Source organism: Malus domestica, chromosome 13, assembly GCF_042453785.1.
Source record: "Malus domestica chromosome 13, GDT2T_hap1".
NCBI lineage: Eukaryota > Viridiplantae > Streptophyta > Magnoliopsida > Rosales > Rosaceae > Malus > Malus domestica.
The window spans coordinates 3,104,030-3,128,395 of NC_091673.1; the positions used below are offsets into that span (position 1 = coordinate 3,104,030).

The following is a 24,366-nucleotide window of genomic DNA, read 5'->3' on the forward strand; positions in this document are numbered from 1 at the left end:
TTTTATGTGTAATCGGAAGCAAGTGTTGCATATCATGGGTTGCGCATGCAAGACATGATTTTTATCAATAAGTCTGTTCACATAGCATAAAAGTCTACTCTTTTTAAAGGCATGTTTGGGATTGCCTCTAGAAAGGCTAAAAGCGTTTCTTGCTACCGTAGAAGCGCTTTCTAGAAAAGCACGAAGCACTTGAATTCTCAATAAACATTTCAACATGTTTTTAATAAAAGCACTTTTAGCATAAGCACTTATAAACAAAAGTGCTTCCGTAGAAGCACTCCCAAAGTGTAAAATTATGGCAGGATGCCCACAAGAACTTGTAGATAAGATTTTGGAAACTGAGATTTGTAGTGGGAAGTGTGGCCAGCAAAGTGACCCACAACATAACAAAGAATCATCCATTGAATTGAAAACGAGTTGTTCGGCGGAGGAATTTGAGATCGTGAACTTGTCAAAGAGGATACAATATTCGAGAAGAAAATTGCAGACGTGCAAATGAAAAGCCACGGAAAATTACAAGAAAAATCGTTTTCTGGGTTATAAATTATGTGGACTCCACAACTTACACCAGAAGCCAAACTCCATTATCCAAACATGGATTTTGGGGCTCTAGTTGTTCCACATGCCTCAGAGAAGAGGAAGCTACAACATACGTAAAAATTCTACTGTGCTCCGGTGTATTTTATATACCGGGGTTTTTTGCCGTTAAATATTGGTCATTGGATCATTAACGAAGAATTTAACGGCAAAAAATTCGGTGCATACTAGAAGATTTTCAAGATACAACTAGAATATGCATTTTCACCAGACGAAATACAAACTGTGGTCACTTCCAGTTGATAAATAATTAGATGAAAAGGGAAAACAACATGTAAATTTGGAGGTGGGTAAAAAAGAATACCATCTGGGCTTCAGCTGTGGGATTTTTCACCGGAGAGACAGAGCAACTACAGCAAACAGGAGGAATGTGAACAAACGAGCGGGAATAACTTTTTGACCGGCTTTGCGTTTCTACTTTTGTCCTCAGAAACCGACGCATGTGAGTGGATTTACCGCTTTACCCCATCTGGATGTGACTGTAATTTTACATTCCATGGTGATACTGTTTCGAAATTACGGGTCCGGTTGCGTTTGTTTATCCAAAAAACACTGATAAATGCTTTTGTTAGAAGTGCTTCTACTAGATACATTTTCATAAGCACTTTTGCTTGAAGCACTTGAATTGGTGTTTCCATGACCCAAAAAGTAATACTTTCAAGCTGCCCAATGGAGAAAAAGAAAGGAAAAAAAACTGAGAGTTACATGAAACATCACTTCAAGAACTTCCATATCACATTTGCATTACATATTCCGTGAAAGAAAAGACTCAATCCTCAATCTCTTCGATTGCTAACTTTTTGTCGATACATAAAACGCTATACTTTATGCACAAATCTTTAACATTGCTCATGCCAATGGCATTCTGCATTCGAAATTGTACAAGCCTACACAGAATAACAATCAGAACTTCCTTGTGCATCGCTCGACTCGTGACCTTAAAAAAACAAGGGTTAAAAATCTCTGCATCACGTCAAGGAGCCTGGTTATTCCATTTCCACCTTTGTCCTACCTCCTCGAGCACCTTGGCACGAGCTTGGCTTTTTCTTGCTTCATCCTCTACCCAAGATCTGCAACATTGTGCAAAATTGTTGGAATCGTATATAAATATATCCATGCCATTTCATTAAATGATTAAAGGTTTCGGTCTTTGATGAAGCTTCATGACAATGTCCTGTTGTATGTAACAGAAAAGTTATAGCTAATTGATGCAAAACATGCTTTAGAAAGAAAAGGTCAAGTGCCATAAAGTTAACCTAAACTCGAAATGTCACATTTTAACACCCACACTAGTAATATGTGTCTATGCATTATTAAGAATAATTGCAGGGATGATGAGTGATACCTAAGAATCCGAATAGCTTCTATCTCAGCTTCAAGTATAGATTTCGTATCAAGCACACTTTCCTGCTTCGTCTCTAAATCGTTGAGTGTATCCTGCAAATCACACCTCTCAGCAACATAAGTAGACCTCTCAGACGCAAGCTTTTCTGACATCTCATTGACCTCTTCCTTGAGACTGAGAAGTGAATGCCTCTGAGCGTCCATAGCTGCCTTCTCCTTTAACATCTCAGCAAAATTCTTTTCTTGGAAAATCTTCTCCTGTTCCAAATCCTGAAGGGCAGCAAGATAAGCATTCTCCACCTCAAGACCATGTGCTTTCTCTGCATTCATTTTCTCATCCCAAAACTTTTGTATGTCTTCCCTGTCAAGCAATTCTGACCTGATAACTTCCATCTCAGCCTTTCTTGCATAATTTTCAGCTTTTATTCTTAACAATTCATAAGAAACTGATTCCGCAATCCTGCCACTTGTCAACGCCACTACTGCTTGTGCTTTTGTTGAAGGTTGGTTTGGCTGAAGCCGCTTGCACTGTCCTGCAAGATAATATGCCACGGCGTTCTTAGAATAAACCTCATACCATACATAGAAGAACATAAGCATTCATATATGAGCCTACATATCTGCTTGTTAGTTTTCGAAGTGTGGAAACACAAGTTATTCATCAAATTTGTGTTGATGTGTGCACAGTTGAAAATTTTAAATTACTTTAGAGTAGACATGGAAACTGGGAATACCAAAAACTTTTCTGAGTATGCTACTTTCCTCTGTCAGCATGTCAATATATAGTCCTGCTGGTGCATCTGAACTTATCCCTTTCACATCCATAAAACCTACTGTTGTTGTGGTTGATATCTGGACCGTAAATAAGTCAGATTTTCAAACCAATGACTTAGGAGGCATGGTTTACTCTTGGGGAAAAAATCACGGATTGATGATTATGTTTGTGATCTTCCTTACCTTCTCTATCACTCCTGGCAAAAAGTCATACTCTAAATGGGCTTTCCAATCAATTAGATCTTGTCGAGAGATAAACCTGCAGCACCGTGTACTATTTGAGTATAAAAGGAAACTCAAGATATTAAGAAAAACATCAAACATACTTTCTACCTCTCAGGTGAAAAATTGATATTTCCATAGCTATTTAGACCGTCATAACTGGAGCTCTTCTGTGATAACTTGCTAGGAATGACACCAGCCTCCGCAAGAGCTTAGGGACAGGATGCAGAAGCAAAGATTAAAATACAATCTTTATAGAACAAATACCAATCAAATTGCAGATAAAAGAATCAATCCTCACCTTGAATGGACCCAAAATCTGGGTCTTTGACACACACATCTTCAAATGCAGAAATTATGGATCTAGCAAGTGAAATTGATGGGACAAGCCGGTGCTTTGCATTCCTATAAAGTAAATTAAAAATATCTAAGGAAAGACCATCCTGAAGATCTCATTAAAAAATTATAAAATTTATTTCAAGGTGTGAAATTAGTACCTTTCCAATGATGAGTTTAATTGAACTAGCCATCTTGCATATTCCCTTCTAGTACACAACTCATCAGCCTTGACATCATCTTCAATGATCTGTGTACCTTAATTACAGTTGAGAAATTCATGCTCTGAACTCGACCCAGAGCTTCAGTCATATAGAACACTAAATGTACAGACAAGAACATGTCACAAGTCCAAAATTTCAAGACTGTCAAACGTCACTGATAGTAAGAAGTAAATTAATCCTAAATTAAAAAACAGATATAAAGTTCCTTGGGGATTCAAAATTATATTTAAACATTATGTTCCAGAAACTTGCTATCAGTGAGCATGCCACTCATATCTCAGCACCGGTTTAGTCTGTAAGCTTATGTCTTAGTCCTTACTTCGAAAATGCAGATAAAACATATAAATATCAGCATCTTAAAAGGCCCAATACAGATTTGACAGCACTCAATAAAGAAGCAAACCTTCAGTTTCTTCAAAACTGCTAGAGCTTCCTGTTGAGTAGAATCCACGGCAACAGGAATTATAATGCGTTCAAGCTTCTCCACATATGCTGAATTAAAAAAAGAAGATACGTAAGAAAACCTCTGCGAATTCATCAGTATAAAGACAATTTAGACATAAAAATAAAATAAAATAATAGGGTATTTCTTAATAGCTTAAGAAATGTTCAATTTAATGTACCTGAAGTAACATTGTCGCTATCAAGAACAGGTAGTCCCTGGACTTGCCTCAGTGACCGCGGCATCCTCATCCAATGCTCCTTGGTTAGCAGATTCAGTATCAGATCCCCGACTCAATATCCCGTGAACAGAATGCAATGGACTCGTAATTTGAAACTTAAAACCTACACAAATAGAACAATGTAGTATGCCCAACACACAATTTAGCAAATGCCCGACCATATAAAACCACTAGAGCTGTTATCCTAAAATCAAGTAACCAAATTAACCCAATTGGAACAGCAATTCACTAAAAAGGAAACTTAATCACTAGTAACCCATCAAAAGAGCCAATAAGTGAAAATGCAGACCTCTTTTCGACCGCGAAAAGTGAGCAATGGCGGCAACTATTACCGCCAGTGAAGCCCCAATACCCACAATCACAATTTTAGGTAACCCTGCAACAACCCAACAAATTAACACAAAAGTCTTAAGCTTTTATGTGAAGTTGTGCGAAATTCATGATTAATTCAGACCTGGACTTCTGCGGGGAAGCGGAGAATCGACAATTTCCCAACCGCCATAGTCGCCGTCGTCGGATTGGTCCAATGGGAACCATGAAATGTCGAGGTTTCGCTGGGCGAGCGAAGCAGAGAGGCGCAGTCTGGGCCTTGCGGATTTGGGTTTCAAGAGAATTAAGGTCGGGGAGAGAGTACGGCGTCGTATAAGTAAGAAAGTGTACGTGGGAAGGAAAATGGAGGAAGAAGGAGGTGCACAAGAGGAGCACATGGTTATTGATAGCTGAACGAGATTTGGGGATTAGGGTTTTGAATTTGCGGTGGGAGGTGAGAAATGATGAAGCTTTGTAATTGCAGAGAGGGAGAGAGAGTTTGGGGTCGGAGAGTGGGATGTGGGATGTAGGAGGTGGCAGTGGCATCTGTTTGTTCGTTCGTTTTTATTTTATTTTTTTTTTTTCTGGAAATATGGCATCTGTTTGCATGGTCTACCCAATTTATGACATATCTAACCACATCATCCGTAACGCAGTACTCACACAAATATTTGGTCTACCTAATTTAAGTCGGTGCCTATCGAAGTTTTTCTCATTAATTTTTGTTCTGGCAATGGAGAGGGTGACGCCTTTGCACTAGGTGCAGCATCTTATGCTTATGTACCCTCCTCCTCTGCTTCTTGTTTGTTGCGTTCTTTGTAGCTTGCCTTCTGTGGGCTTCTTTGTTTGTTTGACTTTAGCCCTGGTGTTATTTCAAATTTTTCAAAAAAATAAAAATTAAGATTAGTCGCCGTTGAACTCATGATTGATTGCTAGCCATTGATATAATTAGGCTTCAATGTTGATGCACGACTAATCCTAGCAGCCCTCATAATGACGGCAATCTTAACCTTGGTTCTTTTTTTTTTTTTTTTTTTTTTTTTGGCATAAGACTGAAGTGAATGATTTTTTCATAACATAAGATTGAAATAGATAAATTTTTCTAATAAGTAATCCATCTTCTGCCACAATTCTTTCATTTCTTCTTTCTCTTAACTTCGAACAATAGTGAGTTATCCAATTCAGTCTAATCCTTGACACCGAGACTGAAAATGTTTTGTCAACTGGGCTAATTCATACACCAACTTGGATCAAACATTTACCATCACCAACAAGGTTCTAAAAATCGCTAGGCGCTAGTCGGGCGGCGGGCTGGGGCCTAGCGCCTAGGCGGCTAGGCAGGGCCTAGGCGGGAGCCTAGGCGGACTAGTCGGATTTAAGTAAATCTATCATATTTAAGGTAAATAAGTGTCTGCTTCTACTTGAAATATATATAATTTCATCATAAACTACAAAATAGAATGCATATATATCATGAAGTATTGGAACATAATAAAAACATGTGAAATAAGGATATAATGTTTGTTCATTCAAGTATGCAACAAGTCTCTTACAATTTATTGGAAAAAAACAAAATGCAAAATGAAAGTTATGTATTTTCTGTCTAAGTGAGTTGCAACCTAGGCGGGTCTAGGCGGGTGCCTAGGCGGGCTAGGCGGGTGCCTAGGTGGTCTAGGCGGTGGGCTGGGGCATAGGCATTAATCGGGGCGGTGGGCTGGGGCCTAGCGCCTAGGCGGCGCTAGGCGGGGATTTTTAGAACAGTGATCACCAACAAATTAACATTTACAGACAGAGACAGTAAAACACACAAACCCAGATTGCAGTAAAAAAACTACAAAACAAAACAAAATTTGATTAAGAAGACATGCATTTTTTGCCATCTGACGAGTAAATGAGTTTACTTTGAAGGGCTTGGTATTTAGGCGACACTGCAGCCAAAATTACAATGCCGCTGACCAATGCCAGCCCCAGTCCCAAACTATTCACAAGCATCGACTCGGTACAGTGTTTAGACACATTCCTCTTCGTTTGTAAGAATGTCAACTTCTCCAAAAGCCCCGTTTCTGCAGTTGCCACAGCCAGACCGTACGTGTAGAGTCCAAGGAAGATGTGCCACGGCAACACCCTTAGCCTCACCGAGCGCACTTCCCCTCGATGCCAGAAGCTCAGGAACCCCATCAACCACTGCAAATCAGAAATCTAATAAGTATTGCCCTCCTTTGTTTTTTTTTTTTTTTACACAAGGAGCATGAACAAGTATTGAGCCTATTAACCACGGCAACAGTAAGGTCGAGGGACGTTTGTGGCTACTTCTAAGATGAGCGACACTTCTGTTTATAACTGCGTCAAAATTTTTATTAAAAATTCAAGTGCTTCACGATGTAGCATCTCTATAAAGCACTTTTACTATCCGAAAACATTTTAGCACCTCCGTAAAGCGCATTTACTACGTTTTTAGGTTATATTAATAATTGCTTTCCTCTGGCCCATTTGATAAATTATTTCACTGATATGATTGAGGGTTGATGCTACTGTACAGTCAAGATGGCCTACATGCTTCCTAAACCTCCAAATCAGTAATTATCCTAAAAATAAATATTGCTTTTGTGATTAAACCGCTATGTTAAACAACAATGTAGTTTCCCATAAATCAAATAATTGCATCAAATATGAGTTAAATTTAGAAGTATGAAGAATTTACCTGAGCTCCAAACAAGAGGATGCAGATCAACCCCATCCAAGAATGCAAACTATAGAAATTAGACACCATGCCCTTCTTCCCTTGAAATTTAGTCCAAATCCCAACTATCCCGGAAGCCAAAGCCACGCCTTGAAGGCACAAATGCACTGATTTCTTCAAACTCCTTGAACCAGGCAACCACCTATGGATCAAAATTGCTGCAGAAAATATAACAAAAATAAATAAAATATTCAAAACCCAACTCATAAAAGTGTCTCCTTTTATCAATGGGAAATGATTTCCGTACACATTTCCCGTTTATTTCTGTCCGTTGATTCTTCTTTGATTCGTTCAATCGAAAGACCAGAGATAAACACGCATGCAAAATGGAGAAAATGGGTGTGTGGAAATCACTTCTCTTACCAACTGAAGGGTTTGCTTCAATTTTTAAACATGTTGCTAAAAAACTTCCATTACCTTCTCCACTAATGAGAATAAACCCAATGACCATGAACAGAGGATGAAGAGCCTGCAAAAACAACAACCACCCTTTTCAAATTTTTTAGCTTCAAGAAATGATCAATTGAGATATTATCTGGGTTTTGAGAGTAAATTAAGAGGTGTGAATAGAAGGAGTGGAGAGGATTCATACTGAATAAATGAGGCCTTGGTCTTCTTGTGGGGAAGAATGAGGAAGGAAGCTGGACTTGAAGGAGAAAGCCCAGAAAATGACCAGAGCTGCAACTGCAAGCCCTGAGATTCTGGCAAAGAAGAGGAGTGGAACTAGTGATGGTGTGACTGTCGCCATGGATTTGATACTTGCAGCTCCAACACTCTGAGAGCGAGAGTCAGTGCACCGACAGCTGAAGTCTAGATCTACTTTGGCACAAAATACTGGCAATTTGCGCAAAAGTTGCTTTCTTTCTCGAATTTCATTATGCGGAAAAAACAGATGCTTTCACTCAAAGACTGTCCCACTACACGTTCTTTTCAAGGGAATATTAAAATTTTGAATTTTAACGATAAAAGTAAAATAAAAAATAAAATAAATAGTATCAAGATTAATTTTTTAGTGTAAAAATATGATTTTTCGTTAAAATAAACAGTACCGAAAGTTTTTTGTTAAAATTCCCTTCTTTTTAAGGCTTTTTCGTTTTTTATGCAATTTCTGTTTGGATAATGCTTGTATTCTCCCGTGCAGAATTTCTTTGTTTCGCATTATTATTAAATGATGGAACAAGAGGTTTCGCCGTGAAAAAATACAAGCATTATCTTTTATGTTTTCATTTGGTGTCTCAAGTTATTCTATTTCGTCAAGTTGGTTGAAAAATAATTGATAATTTGACACTTAAAGAATTAGAGCCATAAAACAGAAAAATGCCAAGTTTCAAGCAAACCGACAGGTCCAAATATGTCAAATTAACAATTTCATAGACAAACTTGACGAAATAGAGTAACACGAGACACAAAATAAAAGATTTGTTAGTCTGCTAGTTGCATAAGAAAGATCAAGTACTGTATTAGGGCTGTTCTCAGTGGTTTTTTTTTTTTTGTTTTGTTTTACTTTATGGCTTTTTACTCTCGACTTCTCGGAGTTTGATGGCCGATAACCCTTGTTAACCCTAGCTAGCATACAACCTTGATTTCTAGTAACATGCCAGCTAAGGAAAAGGACACTATTCGGCATTTTATATGTGCGGAGTCATTCTTACTTGTATGTGAATTTATATCTGATACATATTACTATAGTGATTAAAAGTATGTTTGATATTGCTTTTAAAAAGGGCTAAAATCACTTTTAAAGAGCTAAAAATGCTTCTGAATTTGAGCGAAAAAACTTAAAAGTGTTTCTGTATCATAGAAGCGCTTTCTAAGTGCCCTTTAGGAAGTACTTGGAGTTTTATTAAAATTTGTGGCGCAAACAGTCCCAAACCAGCCCTAACTGGTTAAATTGATGAATTGTGATATGGCCAAAGTTTTTTTCCATTGTACAATCAATTTAGGTTATACAGCTTGTCTTATCTTTGTATAAAGTATCTATATGCCTTGCTAGGTGCCCTATACAGTATTTTTCTGTATATTATTCTGTGTTTGGTGGTGACTGACTTAGTAATTATCATACATTTTTTATAACTTCTAGTCTCAAATTTGGAATGAGGATCTTCTCCGGATCCTCTTTGTGGGGATTTTGGAGATCCTTCAATCATGTATGTTGTGTTCACACGTACATTGTGCGGTTAATTTTTGTTAGTTACTGTTTATATTTAATTTTAAATAAAAAATTTACAATAATTTATGGTCGCACGATATACGATGAACGGATGTGATTGGAGGATTCTTTAAATTCTCACAAAGATAGGAAATTTTTAGTTGTGACGGAAACACAAGTGGTACACCACGTGTTTTAATAGAAATGGTGAGAAATTTTATTTTTGAAGTTATTAACTTTTTAGCACACATATCTCACCATTTGTTTAGTGACACGTGATGTACCACATCGTATACCGATCACACCGAAAAATCTCTCTACAAATAGGATTCGGAGAATCCTAATTCCAAATTCGAGGTACCTCCGCAAACATAACCAATAAAAAAAGAATTATTGCGTCGTATTTCAACATATAGCAAGCAAAATGACATACAAAGCATCCAAAATCAGCCGGTGAGTATCATATCCCCACCACTATATATAACCCCTTCGAACCTAAACACAAACACGCCCATAAATAAATACCAAGTTAGAGAGAGAGAGATTATGGAGCCCTTCACCAAAGACTTCAAAGTAGGAGAGTGCGAAGGCCAAAAGGTGGTGGATGGTGAGACCATGCCACTGGTGCTGCAGCCTCCAGCACCCGAAAACAACGATGTGGAGTCACTTATTTTGGCTCTTCAGAAGAACAAGGACTGGTTTGATCAGATGCTTCTCAAGAACAGCGCTATCCTTCTCCGAGGTTTCAATGTGCAGAACGCTGAGGAGTTCAACGACATCATAGAAACCTTCGGTTGGGATGATATTCGCTATGTAGGACCGGCGCCAAGAACTCATGTGCACAAGCGAGTTTGGACTGCAAATGAAGGACCTCTCTCAGAGTTCATATACTATCACCATGAGATGGTCTTGGTAAGTGCATATATATACATCACCATGAAAAATCATCATATTTCTAGGGACATAGGTTGTCAAAAATATTGGAGGAGTCTCCTGGCAGTTTCATTTCTGTTTTCTTAGGTGACAAGGCTCGGCCTAGAATGGTTGTTTCTTGTAACCGAAAAACAAAAGAACTCGTTTTTGTTGCATTAGGATCGGAGACAGGTATCGAATTCATCGCTAGGAAGTGTGAAATTGATCATGTTTTCTGCAAACATATACTGTGTCAGTTGCTTCCCTTCCCATCACCAAAGCACAGAGAGATTAATAAGTTAATTAACTGTCATATATCTTGATTTAAGCAAACATTTTTTACTTGAATTTTTTAAGCCAAGTCAAAACATGGACTCATTCCAACCTCAGTATGTTTCCTGCAAACATGGACCGATGACTCTTGTATCGTAAACTAAAATTCGAAGAGTTGACTCTATATAATTAATTAACCCTAATTGACTATGTCTAACTAATTAATTAACCTGCAGATTAAGGAATATCCCAAAAAGGTCATCCTATTCTGTGAGATACCTCCACCAGAAGGCGGACAGACCCCATTTGTTCCGAGCTTCCGAGTGACGGAGAGGATGCTGGAGGAGTTCCCGGAAGCTGTGGAAGAATTGGATGCAGGTGGCTTGAAATACACCTTCACAGCACCAAGTAAGAACAGCACAGGTTCTATGAGGGGCAGGGGTTGGGAGGATACTTTTGCCGCATCAGACCGTGCAGAAGCTGAAAAAAAGTAATACATTCATATTTTAGTATATTATATAATGTGTCGATCGACATCATTGTCACCAGCTAAAATGGACAGTGTTTGTTTACTTGTGGCAGGGCTAATGCTTTAGGCATGGACGTCGAGTGGCTATCAGATGGGGGAATCAAGACGATATTAGGACCGAGGTCGCTGACGAAGGTGTTTGAAGGAAGAAAAGGGAGGAGAATGTGGTTCAACACGATGGTAGGCATGCATGGGAAGGAGAACAGCTCGGCCCTGATGGCGGACGGGACCGAGATTCCGGCAGAGCTGGTGAACAGATGTGAGCAGATAATCGAAGAAGAAAGCATCCAGTTCAAGTGGGAGAAGGGTGATGTTCTCTTCCTTGATAACCTGGCTTTGCTTCATGGAAGAAGGCCTTCTCTTGCTCCCAGAAGAGTCTTGGTTGCCACATGCAAGTAGAGATCTCAAGATATGATTACCACAATATCTTCTACTTCCATCAAAGTTGTATGCAACTATGCATGCTATGCATTTACAATTAAGCTACTCGATATCGGAGTCATTAAAGTACGTATATGTAATAAGATCTCAATTTGTGATTTCAAATTCAATTGGGTGAACTTGAAAGGCATGAATATGATATGCAATTAATTGGGAAAGAAATAAACACTTAATCTATGTGCTTTTATTTTGTGTCTCGTGTTACTCCATTGATTAAAATTTTATTCATTTTCAATTTTTGATCAAGATTTTTAGGTTTTAATAAACATCATTAATTATTTCAATAATAAAATATTTTTTATTTCTAATATATTCATTTAGTGTTAGAAATTTTACATTTGGTATATTTATTTTTATGACTAAATTTGTTATCAAATATTTTTATTATTAGTTTGTACCTATTTTTAATTTGCAACCTTTTTTTTTATTTGTACCAATTTTCTTTTCAGTTTTAATTTGTACCTGTTACATCCCACATCGCCCAGGGGTGAGGATCCTCTAAACCTTATATGTAAATTCTCATATCTACCTAGCACGAGGCCTTTTAGGAGCTCATTGGCTTCGGGTTCGGTAGCAACTTTGAAGTTAAGCGAGTTCGTGCGAGAGCAATCCCAGGATGAGTGACCCATTGGGAAGTTATCGTGTGAGTTCCCAGAAACAAAACCGTGAGGCTATGGTGGGGGCCCAAAGTGGACAATATCATACTACGGTGGAGTCGAGCCCGGGATGTGGTGGGGGCCTAAAACGAACAATATCGTGCTATGGCAGAGAGCTTGGGATGTGGTGAGGGCCCGGGCGGGGATGTGACAATTTGGTATCAGAGTCAATCCTTAGTCGGAAATGTGCCAACGAGGACGTCGGGCCCTAAGACCATCTCCAATGGTGACCTAAAACCTAAAAATATTTAGCCTATAAAATTTAGGTTTTGGCCCAGAAACAATTTTTCTGATCTAGCCATTTTGGCCTAAAATTTTAGCTCGAGATTATCAAAGAATGGATTAAGGCTATTTTTTTAATTAACTTTTAAAAAAAAAAATTATGTAGACTATCATAAATTAATTATATGAACATTTTAACATAAAAATATTTAAATTCCGATAAATTTTGAAAAATCACTAAATCAATACATGAAAATCATGATAAACCACATAAACTTAAAAATAAAAAATTTAAAAAAAAAGACAATTAATAAACCACATAAACTTAATACAATCGAAAACTCATAAACTTAATAATGATATCCACCATCTTGACTTGGTGATGGACTTGGGTGATAGTTTTGAGATGAATCGTCATCTTGAAATATACTCCTTGTGGCACTCCTTCATAAAATGTCATTTTGCTTACCACGTAAGTATTTCTTCCTCTCTAGAGTGTATTTGTCCAGGTCCTCCACCATCAAATTAATTTCGAACCTTTCTTGCTCTCTATCCCCTTGTTCCTTCATGGCCAAACGCATTTGGGCTGATTTTTCTTGCCGAGGTTTTCATTCATTCTTACCATTTCACTAGCAAATTGTGCACATATCGGATCTTGGGACTTCCCTTTTCTCTTTGCTTCCTTTTGCTTATCTCTACCCGGGGGCCTTGCAAAAGAAATTGGGGTTATTTGTTCGACACCTTCATCGTCGGCAAAATTCACACCTTCATTGACATCATTTGGGGGTGGGGCTTCACTATGAAATAATTTTCCCTATTGTTGGTCCGCATTGGTTCCCCACCTCGGACAATCCTTGAGGATGTTCCAAGCATGATGCAACTTAAAAGCTTGATTTTTTGGTGTAGTTCTTATCTTGTAAATTGTCATTGCTTTGTCACCCTATACAACAAATACATAAAAACAATTACTTGCAAAATACTATTATGTACATGTGTTGACCCTAAAAACTACCAAGCCTACGTGGCGCGCAAGCCGGGTAATCTATAAGCTAACTACGTCATTCGGTTGAATGCGGGGCGTGCCAACTCGTCGACCGAGCTCGGCCGAGGAGTAAAATTTGTTGATGTTGCGTTGGGTGCGAGGATGACTTCTGCGTCTCACGATTGCGACCGAGGAATGAACACGTCTCGGCCTCTTGGGTTCTCGAACCTGAAGACAAGACTACTATTCTTACAAAGTTCACAAATCGTCGTCGTCGGATTCGGTCACAGTGATGGTATTCACCAGAGTAAACTCACGCCAAATAGACACCAAGGTGTAAGGGCACAAATACTCAAAGCGGATATATGTCTTAACAATAAACATGGTTCGGCCGTCGGAATGCCAAACTCTAAATCTCACTTGAGAGTATCCAATCATAAACTAACTCGGCGTGTAACGTGCTGAGCCTAATAAACGGTAACACCTCACTTCGCCGAGAAGGCTAATGAGATGACCTCGACCAATAAGGATTCGAAAATTCTTCTCGACCGAGACTTGGATAGATAACCAGTCACCCTCGACGCAGTGTTATCTATGCCGACTGAATATGCTCCGCAGTTGGCTGATTCTACGACAACAGTGTTGTTTATCCAAACTGAAGATGTGTTGGCGAAAAAGAAAATAAAAAAATCTCAAAGTTGTTGAAAGGGTTTGCACAGGGCAATTTTGTGTGTTGAATTGGAGGTCATTTGAATGTTGCACCGAGTCTTGTATTTATAGTATTGATTTTTCTGCTTGGCAAAGTCTGATAACATTGTAGAGTTTAATTGCAACTCTAATTCCTGAAGTTGATCCACGTCAAAAGCCAAGCATATCCTCAGATTGTAGTTCGTGACTTCAGCTCTCTAACTGTTGCTGCTGACCACTCATTTATCCCATGCATAATCATAATAAATAAAACTCTGACCAGTTTATCTTTTATGCACCTACAGTCACTCCTTAGACCTTATCACATCAATCAAAACTTAATCCCATCAAAATAACCACCATTATATATATATATATATATATATCAATATAATCTGGGAGATGCATGCAGACTATACAGCCTACATATATATATATATAACTTGTAGCTTTTCACACGACATGCAAGTCTTCCATCATTTGACAACATCCTAGCCCGTTTAGGTCCTATCCACCATTATCTTCGGCTTGCAGATCCATGTTAGGCCAAGTGAAGAGTCCAAGAATCTCTATAATTTATTTTGTACAAGAAAACTAAGATAATTTATTAAAAGATAATTATTATGCTTAAAAACCATCATATTATCTCTTAACAATAGCAAAATATCTTAACTTTCTTATCCGACGATTAAGAACCATGTTTACTCAACGACCTCGATTGCTTGGGCCGATGGCGTAAAATCAGGTCCAAACAACATGACAAATAAAATATCAACAAAGAAACTCACAATTTATGAGGCGCCCCTTCCACTAGGCATGTCAACCATGGCTCTCTCCAATCTTCCCTTCCACAAAGTGCACGCTTTGTTGATAATCTTCCACCGATCATAAACACCACCAACTTCCCTTTGACCGGCGTTGGAGTTTTCATGGAACTTATCAATGATTTTACCCCACAAAATCTTTCTATTTTGATTCATGCCAACGGCACCATCTTCGCTAATAGAAATCCATGCCAAACATAAAGCAATATCTTCGTCAAATGTCCAATTACGACCTCTAACATGCTCTTTTGCCATCTTGAAAATTTTGGAAATGAGAAGAAATGGTAGAAAGAAAAATTGGAAGAATTGTAGGAGAAAAGTTTGTTTTGTGTGGATGTTTGAACAAATACATAGGTATTTATAGAGTTTTTGGTTGAATTTTAAGTTAAATAATTTTTTTAAAATTATTTTAGCCGTTGAATTTAAATTTGGACCGTTAGATTTTTTTTTTTTTTTACCGTTAGATTTGATCATATTCGATCTAAGCCGTTAGATTCAATAAATATATAAATATTAAAAAAAATATTTGAATGTGGACCGTTGTATTAACCAACTGTCCAATTAAACTGGCTGTTGGATGAACAAAAGTAGCCGTTGGGCTACAATGTGGCTGACAACAGAGGGGACCAACCCACGTGGGTGGGCCTTCGGCTAGAAAAAAAAGGGCGCGTGAGGCGCGTTGGGGGGACTGGGTTTTGGGGTGTGGGCTTCACAACCCACTTTTCACTCTCACCCGTGGGTCCCATTTTATTTTGTGGGCTAAATTATGGCTAGTATTTGCCTTCCTTTTAGGTTTGGTTTAGGTTTTGGGTTGGAGTGGGTTTGGGGGGGGGGGGGGGGGGAAGGGGAGTTTTAGGTTATAAGCCACCATTGGAGATGGTCTAAGGGGGTGGATTGTTGGATCCCACATCGTCCAAGGGTGAGCATCATGTAAGCCTTGTATATATATTCATATCTCTACCTAGCACAAGGCCTTTTGGGAGTTCATTGACTTCGGGTTCCGTTGGTACTCCAAAGTTGAGCGAATTCGCGAGAAAGCAATCCCATAATTGGGTGACCCACTGGGAAGTTCTCGTGTGAGTTCCCAGAAACAAAACCGTGAGGGCGTGGTCGGGACCCAAAGTGGACAATATCGTGCTACGGTGGAGTCGAGCCCGAAATGTGGTGGGGGCCCGGGTCAGGATGTGACAGTACCCATATATATATATATATATATATATATTTTTTTTGTCCCATATTTTTTAAAGTTTTATTTGAATTTTTACTCATATTTTTTAATTTTGCTAAATGTACCCACGCTAATTATATGTATTTATTTTATGTTTTAAAATATATCAGTAGTTATTTTTTAAAATATGTTAATAATTATGTGGGTACATTATTTCTTGCTATAATTTTGTGAAGAACAATATTACTCTAATATTTATTTTAAAGTATTTATTCTATTTTAAAAATATTATTTGAATTTGTTTAAATTTTATAATTTGTGGAACATTAAATGTATAAATGCATGAGTTAGATCTCTTAAACTATGTCAAGGACTTAGATCAACATATTTAAACAAACAATATCTCAGTTTAACAATTAGATTAATTAGGGATTGGAACTGTTGATGCACAAAACCGGAGGTCTTGGAACAACGTAAATCCGACCGTGAATCTGCATGAAATGTAAATAACACAAGATGTATCGTGGTTCACCCCAATGTTTGGGCTACGTCCACACTGATTGTATTATATTTCTCTGTTGAAGAGGGAGAGAGAGCTTAGAGCTTAGGGGATGTGAGGAGGCTTAGGGTTTATGAGGGTGAGGATGCCCTTTTATAGAATAAGGGCTCATCCCCTAATTACATATTTGCCCATTCCTTTATTACATAATTACATTTAAGTCTATCGAGTATTTATATGAGATCTAAATACGAGGCCCTAAATATGGTATAAACAGTAGTCCCCCAAGTCTTCAGTCAATAGAGTCTTTTGGCTGGAGACTTGAAATTCAGTCCATGTGTGGGCCGAAGTAACTAGATGTTGTCTTGAACTAATGCTCGATATGAGGCGGTGCTCAATCTGAAATGATGCACAACTAGAAGTAGCACATGATGCTAGGCTGCTCGGCTCGTGGCTTATGTTGCCTTGGTTAGCTCGGCTTGTGGCGTTGAAGGTGAGGGAGTCCCTTTTATAGAATAAGGGCTCGCTCCTCAATACATGAATGATGGGCTAGAGTGATACTCGCGGCGAGGCGGTTGCTCAGCTGGCGGCGTTGCTCTCTAATGATGGTGAGGGAGTCATTTTTATAAAATAAGGGTTCGCTCCTCAGTACATGAATAATTGGTGCTCTCTAATGAAAGTGAGGGAGTCCCTTTTATAGAATAAGGGCTCGCTCCTCAATACATAAGTAATGGGTTAAGTCCCTCAAATATTTTTCATGAGGCCCAGTTGAGGCCTAATATATGGTACATAATGTAGTCCCCTAAGTCTTCGGTCAATAGAGTCTGTTGGCTGGAGACTTCAAATTGAATCCATGTATGGGCCGAATGGGCGGTTGTTCGGAGGTGGTATTTTTATACCCTGCACTGAAGCTTTGTAGGTGAAGCTTTGCAAGTGAAGCTTTAAAGCTGGAGCTCTGTAAATGAAGATTTTGAAGCTAGAGCTTTTGTGTAAATGAAGATTTTGAAGCTAGAGCTTTTGTGAATGAAGTTTTTGAAACTAGAGCTCTGTAAATGAAGTTTTTGAAGCTAATTGACATGAGTGATACTCATGAATGTTTATGTTGATTGACATGAGTGATGCTCATGGATTTTGTCATGAGTGATGCTCATGAATGTTAACATGAGTGATGCTCATGAATGTTGACATGAGTGATGCTCATGAATGTTGACATGAGTGATGCTCATGAATGTTTATGTATGATTGTCATGAGTGATGCTCATGAATGTTAACATGAGTGATGCTCATGAATGTTTATGTATGATTGTCATGAGCATAGATGAAAATATCGATAATATCGGCGAAATATCGCCGATATTATCGTTTTTTTCATATAACGATATTTCGTGAGTATTTCTTTAATTATCGTTATAATATCGCGAGATAAACCTAAAAATATTTGAAAATTTCTGAAAAGTCTCAAACTTGCACATAAAGGGATTCGAACCCCTCCCATCTAACTCCTTCAGCGCCTTGACCACTATACCACTTACGTTTTTGTGAAAACATGCTAAACTATTTATATATATGGTTTTGTTTTGAATTCTTTTTGCAAGAAACAAATTTGCCCATATTCCAAATTTTTTGTGGTATTATATTTTAAATTGTGTCAATTAATTACTTAGTCAATGGCATGTGGTTTTTAATTTTTCTATTTTTTATTTGGTCACTTATATGTATGGTTGGAAAAAATTCCCGAAAATCCCAAACCAAACCAAAAAAGTCCCAAACCAAAACCATCCCGAAAAATACCGAAATTTTCGATATGGGATTGGTTTCCAAATCCCATTTGTTTGGTAATCCCGAAATCCCAAAAAATACCGAAGTATTCGGTTTCCTATTGACTTTTGGGTTTCGGTTCTTGAAAGCCATTGTCATGGTTGCTGACTACTCTTCACAATACACTTACTCTACACATAGAGATGATGAAGATAGTGAAAATTTTGAACCTCATAGGAACTCTATGTGGTACTTAGTCACTCATGTATCTTACCATGCAATGTATAAAGTGTAAAATATTGTACTAATTCATTATATATAAATGATTATGGTGTGTTTAAACTTCTTTCATTAATTACTACATATTTTCTACACTCACAATGTTTGCCAGCTCGCTATATAATCAACTTAAATCAGTTAAATCCATCATGCAATGCATTTCCTTTCAATTTTTTGTGATAAACTAATAGATAATTGACTAAATAAACATCCTGCAAAGTTTCAATAAAAATTTCCAAGTTTTTCTTACAATTTCCGTGGTTTCCATGTAATTTTTATCGATATCGATATTATCCCGATATTTCCATCGATATTTCCGTATTTTCGGACTACCGATATTTCCGATATTACCGATATTTTCTTCCTTGGTCATGAGTGATGCTCATGAATGTTTATGTATGAATGACATGAGTAATACTCATGTATAATTTGGAGTACTGGGTGTACTTTTGATCACCTGGTTGGTGGCATGAAAGAGAGTACGGGTTGTACATTTCATCACCTGGTTGGTGGTATGAATGGCTAGTTGCCAAATGATATTAGAGTACGGGTTGTACATTTCATCATCTGGTTGGTGGTAATAGCGGCAGGTTGCAAAATAATTTTGGAGTACTGGGCATACTTTTGATCACCTGGTTGGTGGTAATAGCGGCGGGTTGCCAAATAATTTTGGAGTACTGGGCATACTTTTGATCACCTGGTTGGTGGTAATAGCGGCGGGTTGCCGAATGATTTTGGAGTACTGGGCGTATTTTTGATCGCCTGGTTGTAGGGGTGGGCACTTAAAACCGAAAACCGAAACCGAAACACGAACCAAATCGAACCGCACCGAACGGTTTGGTTTTGCGGTTTTGAAATGGTTTCGGTTTTGAAACCGAACCGCAACATAGAAAACGGTTTGGTTTCGGTTTTGGCCTTTGAAAACCGCACCGAAACCGAACCGCACCGCAAATATTAATAAACATTTAATTAAATGTCCATATTATATTTCATGTTTTAATTGGTCGTTTGTTAAAATTCATACACTTAGTATGGACTCAACCACACTAGAATATCATCATTCATCACTTTCTTTTGTTCATTAACTTGAAGGACCTTTGTTATTTTATACCATCACACACACATATATGTACAAGGGTGGACTAATCTTGTTATCAAGAGTTGAACAATGATCTACTAAAAGCCACTCATTTGAAGCATGATATCACATATTCTAGTATGAAAATTTCGCTCACGTTTAATGAATTCAAATTTATTCAAATTGTTTTATGAAAAATATTGTAAGGGACACCTTTTTGTTGCACAAACATGTTTTAACATCACAACTACATGCAACATGCTAATTGTTTACATAACAAATGTCATTTTCCTATTACTATTGGGAAATGCTTTTTAATATGTTAAATTGCAAATTGTACATTTTTTCTTAAAAACCAAACCGAAACCGTTTGAAACCGCACCGAACCGAACCAAACGGTTTGGTTTCATTTTGGTTTTGGCTTCAAAACCGCACCGAACCAAACCGCAAAAACTTGCGGTTTTGGTTTTGGTTTCACTCAAAACCGCACCAAACCGAACCGCGCCCACCCCTACCTGGTTGGTGCTATTTTGGGCTCATGGGCCTTCGTCCTCCACAACATGCCAACCCATTTATTTTGGGCTTTGCCGTTTTTTTTTTTTTTTTTTTTACCCTCTGATGGGGTTTATACATATTACCATCTGATGGAGTTTATACAGATGTCTCCGAAAAATAAAATAAATTACATCATTCTAGTGGGGTGTTTATTCCTTACTTTTGTAGTGTCCCCATGTGCCTCTCTTTTTCTTTTCTCTTTTGCAGATGGCAGACAAGGAATGATAAGTACATTAATCTTACCTCCGTTTTTGCACTATTTCTCATGATCACAGCCTCCACCACCTCTCCATACTTCCTGAATTATTCCTTGAGCTGTTTCTCATATGTGTCCCAGGGAATCCCCCTTTTTTCTTTTTATTTTTACTTTCCACTTTCCACTACACCTATGTCTCTATGTTGCTACTCAATCGTGACAAGAAAGCATAAAGTGATCAGCACCAAGGCTTCGATTCCAAAAGGGATGCTTATCAGAAATGACGTTGACATAGTCGATGACAGCTCATTTGATGGGCTGAGTGTCATGGGAGTCGGCCACGTATAGGTACTGCATCGACATCACCACGCTGAAGGGAAGAAAATAAACGAGGGCCTCATATGGATCTCTTGTTCTGTAAACATTCTCCATTTCCATTTCATGGATAAATCTCCCTTCTGTCGAATATATGCTTTTGCATGGACCAGCTGATGACTTTTCTTCAGAGGTGGATGTCTCTTCAGGTGCATGAGAATATGTGCTGTTGGAATGTATACGGAAACTTCCAAATTTGAGTGTTTCAGGATGATTGCTTTGAGCATAAACAGGCAGTGGCTTTGAGGAATTTGCTTCATTGGGATTTGGAAGAATGGTTTCAGAGCTATTTGCCTCTGAGCTTAATTGGGGAGAAGACGAATCAGCAAATTTTTCATAACCAAGAGCACTAAATGGATCTCCTTCAGATGTGCAGGCTCCCTAACCACGTTGATCATTTCTGGCATTGTGTATTCCACTAGGTGAGCCAATGTAAAGGCTGCCTCTCGAAACAACCTTTTCAGCAACCTCCTCACTGTACCCATGTTCAGCAAACTGCTTAATAGCACTCCGGAAAATTGCTTGCAAATAAGATAGTAGTAGTTCTTCAAGCTGGCACGTAATTGGGTCATCCCAATCTGCACACTCAGAAGCTCCCACTTCCACTTCTTCTGGCTAAACCACCGGAATCCATACAGGACTGTATCGATCTTGTTTGGAGTCGGATATTATCACCGGAGAATCGAAATGGTGGCCGCAGATCACCACGACGGCGATGATCGACAAAATGCAGAAACGAAGCAGTACGGACGCAGATGAGTGCTTCACATGGAAGCTCCCCATCTCAATTAGTATCAAATGCTTCTCTATTTTGATTTTCTCTCTCTATAGGAATTGAATCGACTGTTTGGTTGCCAAGATTATTTTTGGAGGTCTCACAATCCTCTTCGTCGTTGAGGCCTCGAGAGCAGTCCCTCTCAAGGTCGAGATCTTCGCCATTGGTGTCTCTCTCGCTCCGCTTGCCACTCACGGTCGACACGGTGCTGTTGGGGGAGGACACCCCCACTTCTTCTTCGCAATCGCCCGTCGGTGGCAGCTGGTTCACGTCGATGCCCCGCAGGAACGATCGGGGCCCGCCCCGGCACTTCTCTGAGTTAGAATTTAGATCTGAAGAAGGCAAGGGATCGTTCCATAGGGGCTTTTGGGGAAGAACGCCAGAAGGGGAAGCAGCAGCAGAAGTTGGGAGGAGAGAAGGCATCAGATTCAGCTGAAAGTGGCTGCCGCTTTGATTGTTATAGGTGTGAGGAAAATTCAAGCTGAGATCGAGACCCAAACGTGTATGCTTCCAAGTGGCTGTGACTTTGGTGCTGCTTTGGTGTAATAGTATGATGGTGACAGATGTAGTAGTCAGATTCACGATGCTGCAGTGGTGTAGTAATATGGGTTTTGCAGTAACTGTGTAGGTGTTTGGTTCTTGGGTTTCTGCAGATTCACGGTGGAGTGTGGTGAGGTCTCATGGTGGTGAGATGGAAAAAATGAAAAAGGACTGACATAGTTTTTCGTGTCGATTCCCACAGACGGCGCCAAATGTTGATGCACAAAACCGGAGGTCTTGGAACAACGTAAATCCGACCGTGAATCTGCATGAAATGTAAATAACACAAGATGTATCGTGGTTCACCCCAATGTTTGGGCTACGTCCACACTGATTGTATTATATTTCTCTGTTGAAGAGGGAGATAGAGCTTAGAGCTTAGGGGATGTGAGGAGGCTTAGGGTTTGTGAGGGTGAGGATGCCCTTTTATAGAATAAGGGCTCCTCCCCTAATTACATATTTGCCCCTTCCTTTATTACATAATTACATTTAAGTCCCTCGAGTATTTATACGAGATCTAAATACGAGGCCCTAAATATGGTATAAACAGGAACCAAAATGATCCTTTAATAAATTACATTTGTGTATTTATTACACAGATAAAAAATAGTTTCTTACAAACGAAGCAAGAAGCGTCTAACAAATTCTTTGTTTAGATTTTAAATTCTGGTTTCAACTTTAAATAGGATGCTTTGTGTTTTGTCACGTGCCTTGTGTTGTAATTTTGTGAGATTATCAAGTAATTAAGTTAATCTGTGGATGCCATGTGTCAGTTTTCTGTAAACATTGAGTGTTTGCTAATGTGCGCACATGACGCATAAATTTTGAAATGTGATATCCACATATCTCTTTTTACTGCTTACACATTTCTAATTTTCGATCGTCGGATCAGATGAATCAAATAAAATCAAAGAATAAAAATTAATAGGAGGTGGGCAAAAAATAAAAAAAAAGATGTGTGGATAACACACCCCCTAATTTTTCAATGGCCCTAGATTTATGTAGATTTGCTGCCTAGGGACTTTGTCCGTGTCAATGGGATGTTAATTAAAATTTTAAATACACTTTCTTAATGTGGTTTTTTAATCATTTATTTATACGTGTTAGCTAACTTGTCTATTGATGATATAAGAATATTCAGTGTATGTATGGGGAGCTTTAAGATTGAATAAGATCCTTTTCGGATCTCCATGTTTGAAGCCAACAGATTTAGAGATTTGGACTTTTAAACCTTGCAGTCTTTATTGGTACCAAGACGCACGGTGCTCTGATTTTTCAGAATAAGAAGGGATGGAGAAAATGCTTCGAGCCAATGTTCGAGTACCATGCGTCACGGCGCTGAAGTAATTCATGTCATACTCTGAAGAAAAACTCAAACGACCTTCAACAAAATGGTATATGTACTCGGAATCAACACAGGTGGGTAGGTAGCCCATTTCACTGGCTCACCTCACATAAACCAAAAGTTTGAATCTCTATTTCTCTTTGTTCAACGACTTAGATCTCTAAATCCTTAAGCTCCATACACAGAGATCAAAAAGAGAATCTGGACTCACAAAGATTAACAAAAAACATAAGTAGCATATATCTACATGGCCTATAAAATTGCCAAGTGGAGCATAGCAGCAGATGTGAAATGCCCCACGACCAGAAAAGCTTGAAATGCAAAGGCCGGACGGCCGGCTTGATTACATCCTTGTATGCGGACGTAGAGGCATTGTAGAATTTGAAGCAGAAAAAAGACGAGAATTTGTCAACTTGTGTTTGGGTTTAAGCACATTGCTTCGTCCATAACGTTATGGAAACGAAAGGAGGTATCAAAAATTCACTCATACGGGTATACCAAGGCCTTCAGAGATTCCAACAATGGAACGGCAAATCGCAAATTAGATCAAGGTAACTCGAAAGCTCTTTCTGAGATGTCAAACAAAGATTTGTTAGTCTGCTATCTGTTGCATAAGAAAGATCAAGTACTGTATTAGGGCTGTTCTCTGTGTTTTTTTTTGTTTTACTTTATGGCTTTTTACTCATCGCCGATAACGCTTGTTAACCCTAGCTAGCATACAACCTTGATTTGTCGTAACATGCCAGCTAAAGAAAATGACACTATTCGGCATTTTATACGTGCGGAGTCATTCTTACTTGCATGCGAATCTATATCTGATACATATTACCACAGTGATTAAAAGTATGTTTGAGATTGCTTCTAAAAGGGGCTAAAATCACTTTCAAACACCTA

General features: G+C 38.5%; 3 protein-coding genes and 1 long non-coding RNA gene across 5 annotated transcripts; 1 reads left to right on the top strand and 3 right to left on the bottom strand.

The window, feature by feature from the left end:
• Positions 1 to 1,298: 1,298 nt before the first annotated feature.
• On the bottom strand, positions 1,299 to 5,239 carry LOC103451688 (uncharacterized). Of its 2 annotated transcripts, none has more exons than XM_008391101.4 (11): positions 4,635 to 5,239; positions 4,470 to 4,556; positions 4,121 to 4,283; positions 3,901 to 3,989; positions 3,435 to 3,523; positions 3,239 to 3,342; positions 3,049 to 3,148; positions 2,899 to 2,974; positions 2,676 to 2,793; positions 1,943 to 2,474; positions 1,299 to 1,667 (listed from the first exon to the last, which is right to left on the bottom strand). In XM_008391101.4, exons 3-11 carry the CDS (start codon positions 4,188 to 4,190, stop codon positions 1,571 to 1,573), a joined length of 1,275 nt encoding a protein of 424 aa, XP_008389323.2. In that variant the 5' UTR covers positions 4,191 to 4,283; positions 4,470 to 4,556; positions 4,635 to 5,239; the 3' UTR covers positions 1,299 to 1,570. The 2 variants fall into 2 exon arrangements, with proteins under 2 accessions (XP_008389323.2, XP_028947116.1); XM_029091283.2 differs by having other exon boundaries at positions 4,121 to 4,199; positions 4,635 to 4,869.
• Positions 5,240 to 6,338: 1,099 nt separating this feature from the next.
• LOC103451687 (probable transmembrane ascorbate ferrireductase 4) lies at positions 6,339 to 8,148 on the bottom strand. Its single transcript, XM_008391100.4, has 4 exons — positions 7,822 to 8,148; positions 7,647 to 7,698; positions 7,191 to 7,387; positions 6,339 to 6,673 (listed from the first exon to the last, which is right to left on the bottom strand). The coding sequence occupies exons 1-4, from the start codon at positions 7,975 to 7,977 to the stop codon at positions 6,344 to 6,346; spliced, it is 735 nt and encodes a 244-aa protein (XP_008389322.2). The 5' UTR covers positions 7,978 to 8,148; the 3' UTR covers positions 6,339 to 6,343.
• A 1,743-nt stretch (positions 8,149 to 9,891) lies between these two features.
• On the top strand, positions 9,892 to 11,720 carry LOC103451685 (clavaminate synthase-like protein At3g21360). Its single transcript, XM_008391099.4, has 3 exons — positions 9,892 to 10,290; positions 10,800 to 11,053; positions 11,146 to 11,720. Exons 1-3 carry the CDS (start codon positions 9,925 to 9,927, stop codon positions 11,489 to 11,491), a joined length of 966 nt encoding a protein of 321 aa, XP_008389321.2. The 5' UTR covers positions 9,892 to 9,924; the 3' UTR covers positions 11,492 to 11,720.
• Positions 11,721 to 19,230: 7,510 nt separating this feature from the next.
• Positions 19,231 to 21,812, bottom strand: LOC139190690 (uncharacterized). Its single transcript, XR_011575036.1, has 2 exons — positions 20,202 to 21,812; positions 19,231 to 19,370 (listed from the first exon to the last, which is right to left on the bottom strand). It is a non-coding gene; the product is annotated as an uncharacterized lncRNA (long non-coding RNA).
• Positions 21,813 to 24,366: the final 2,554 nt, after the last annotated feature.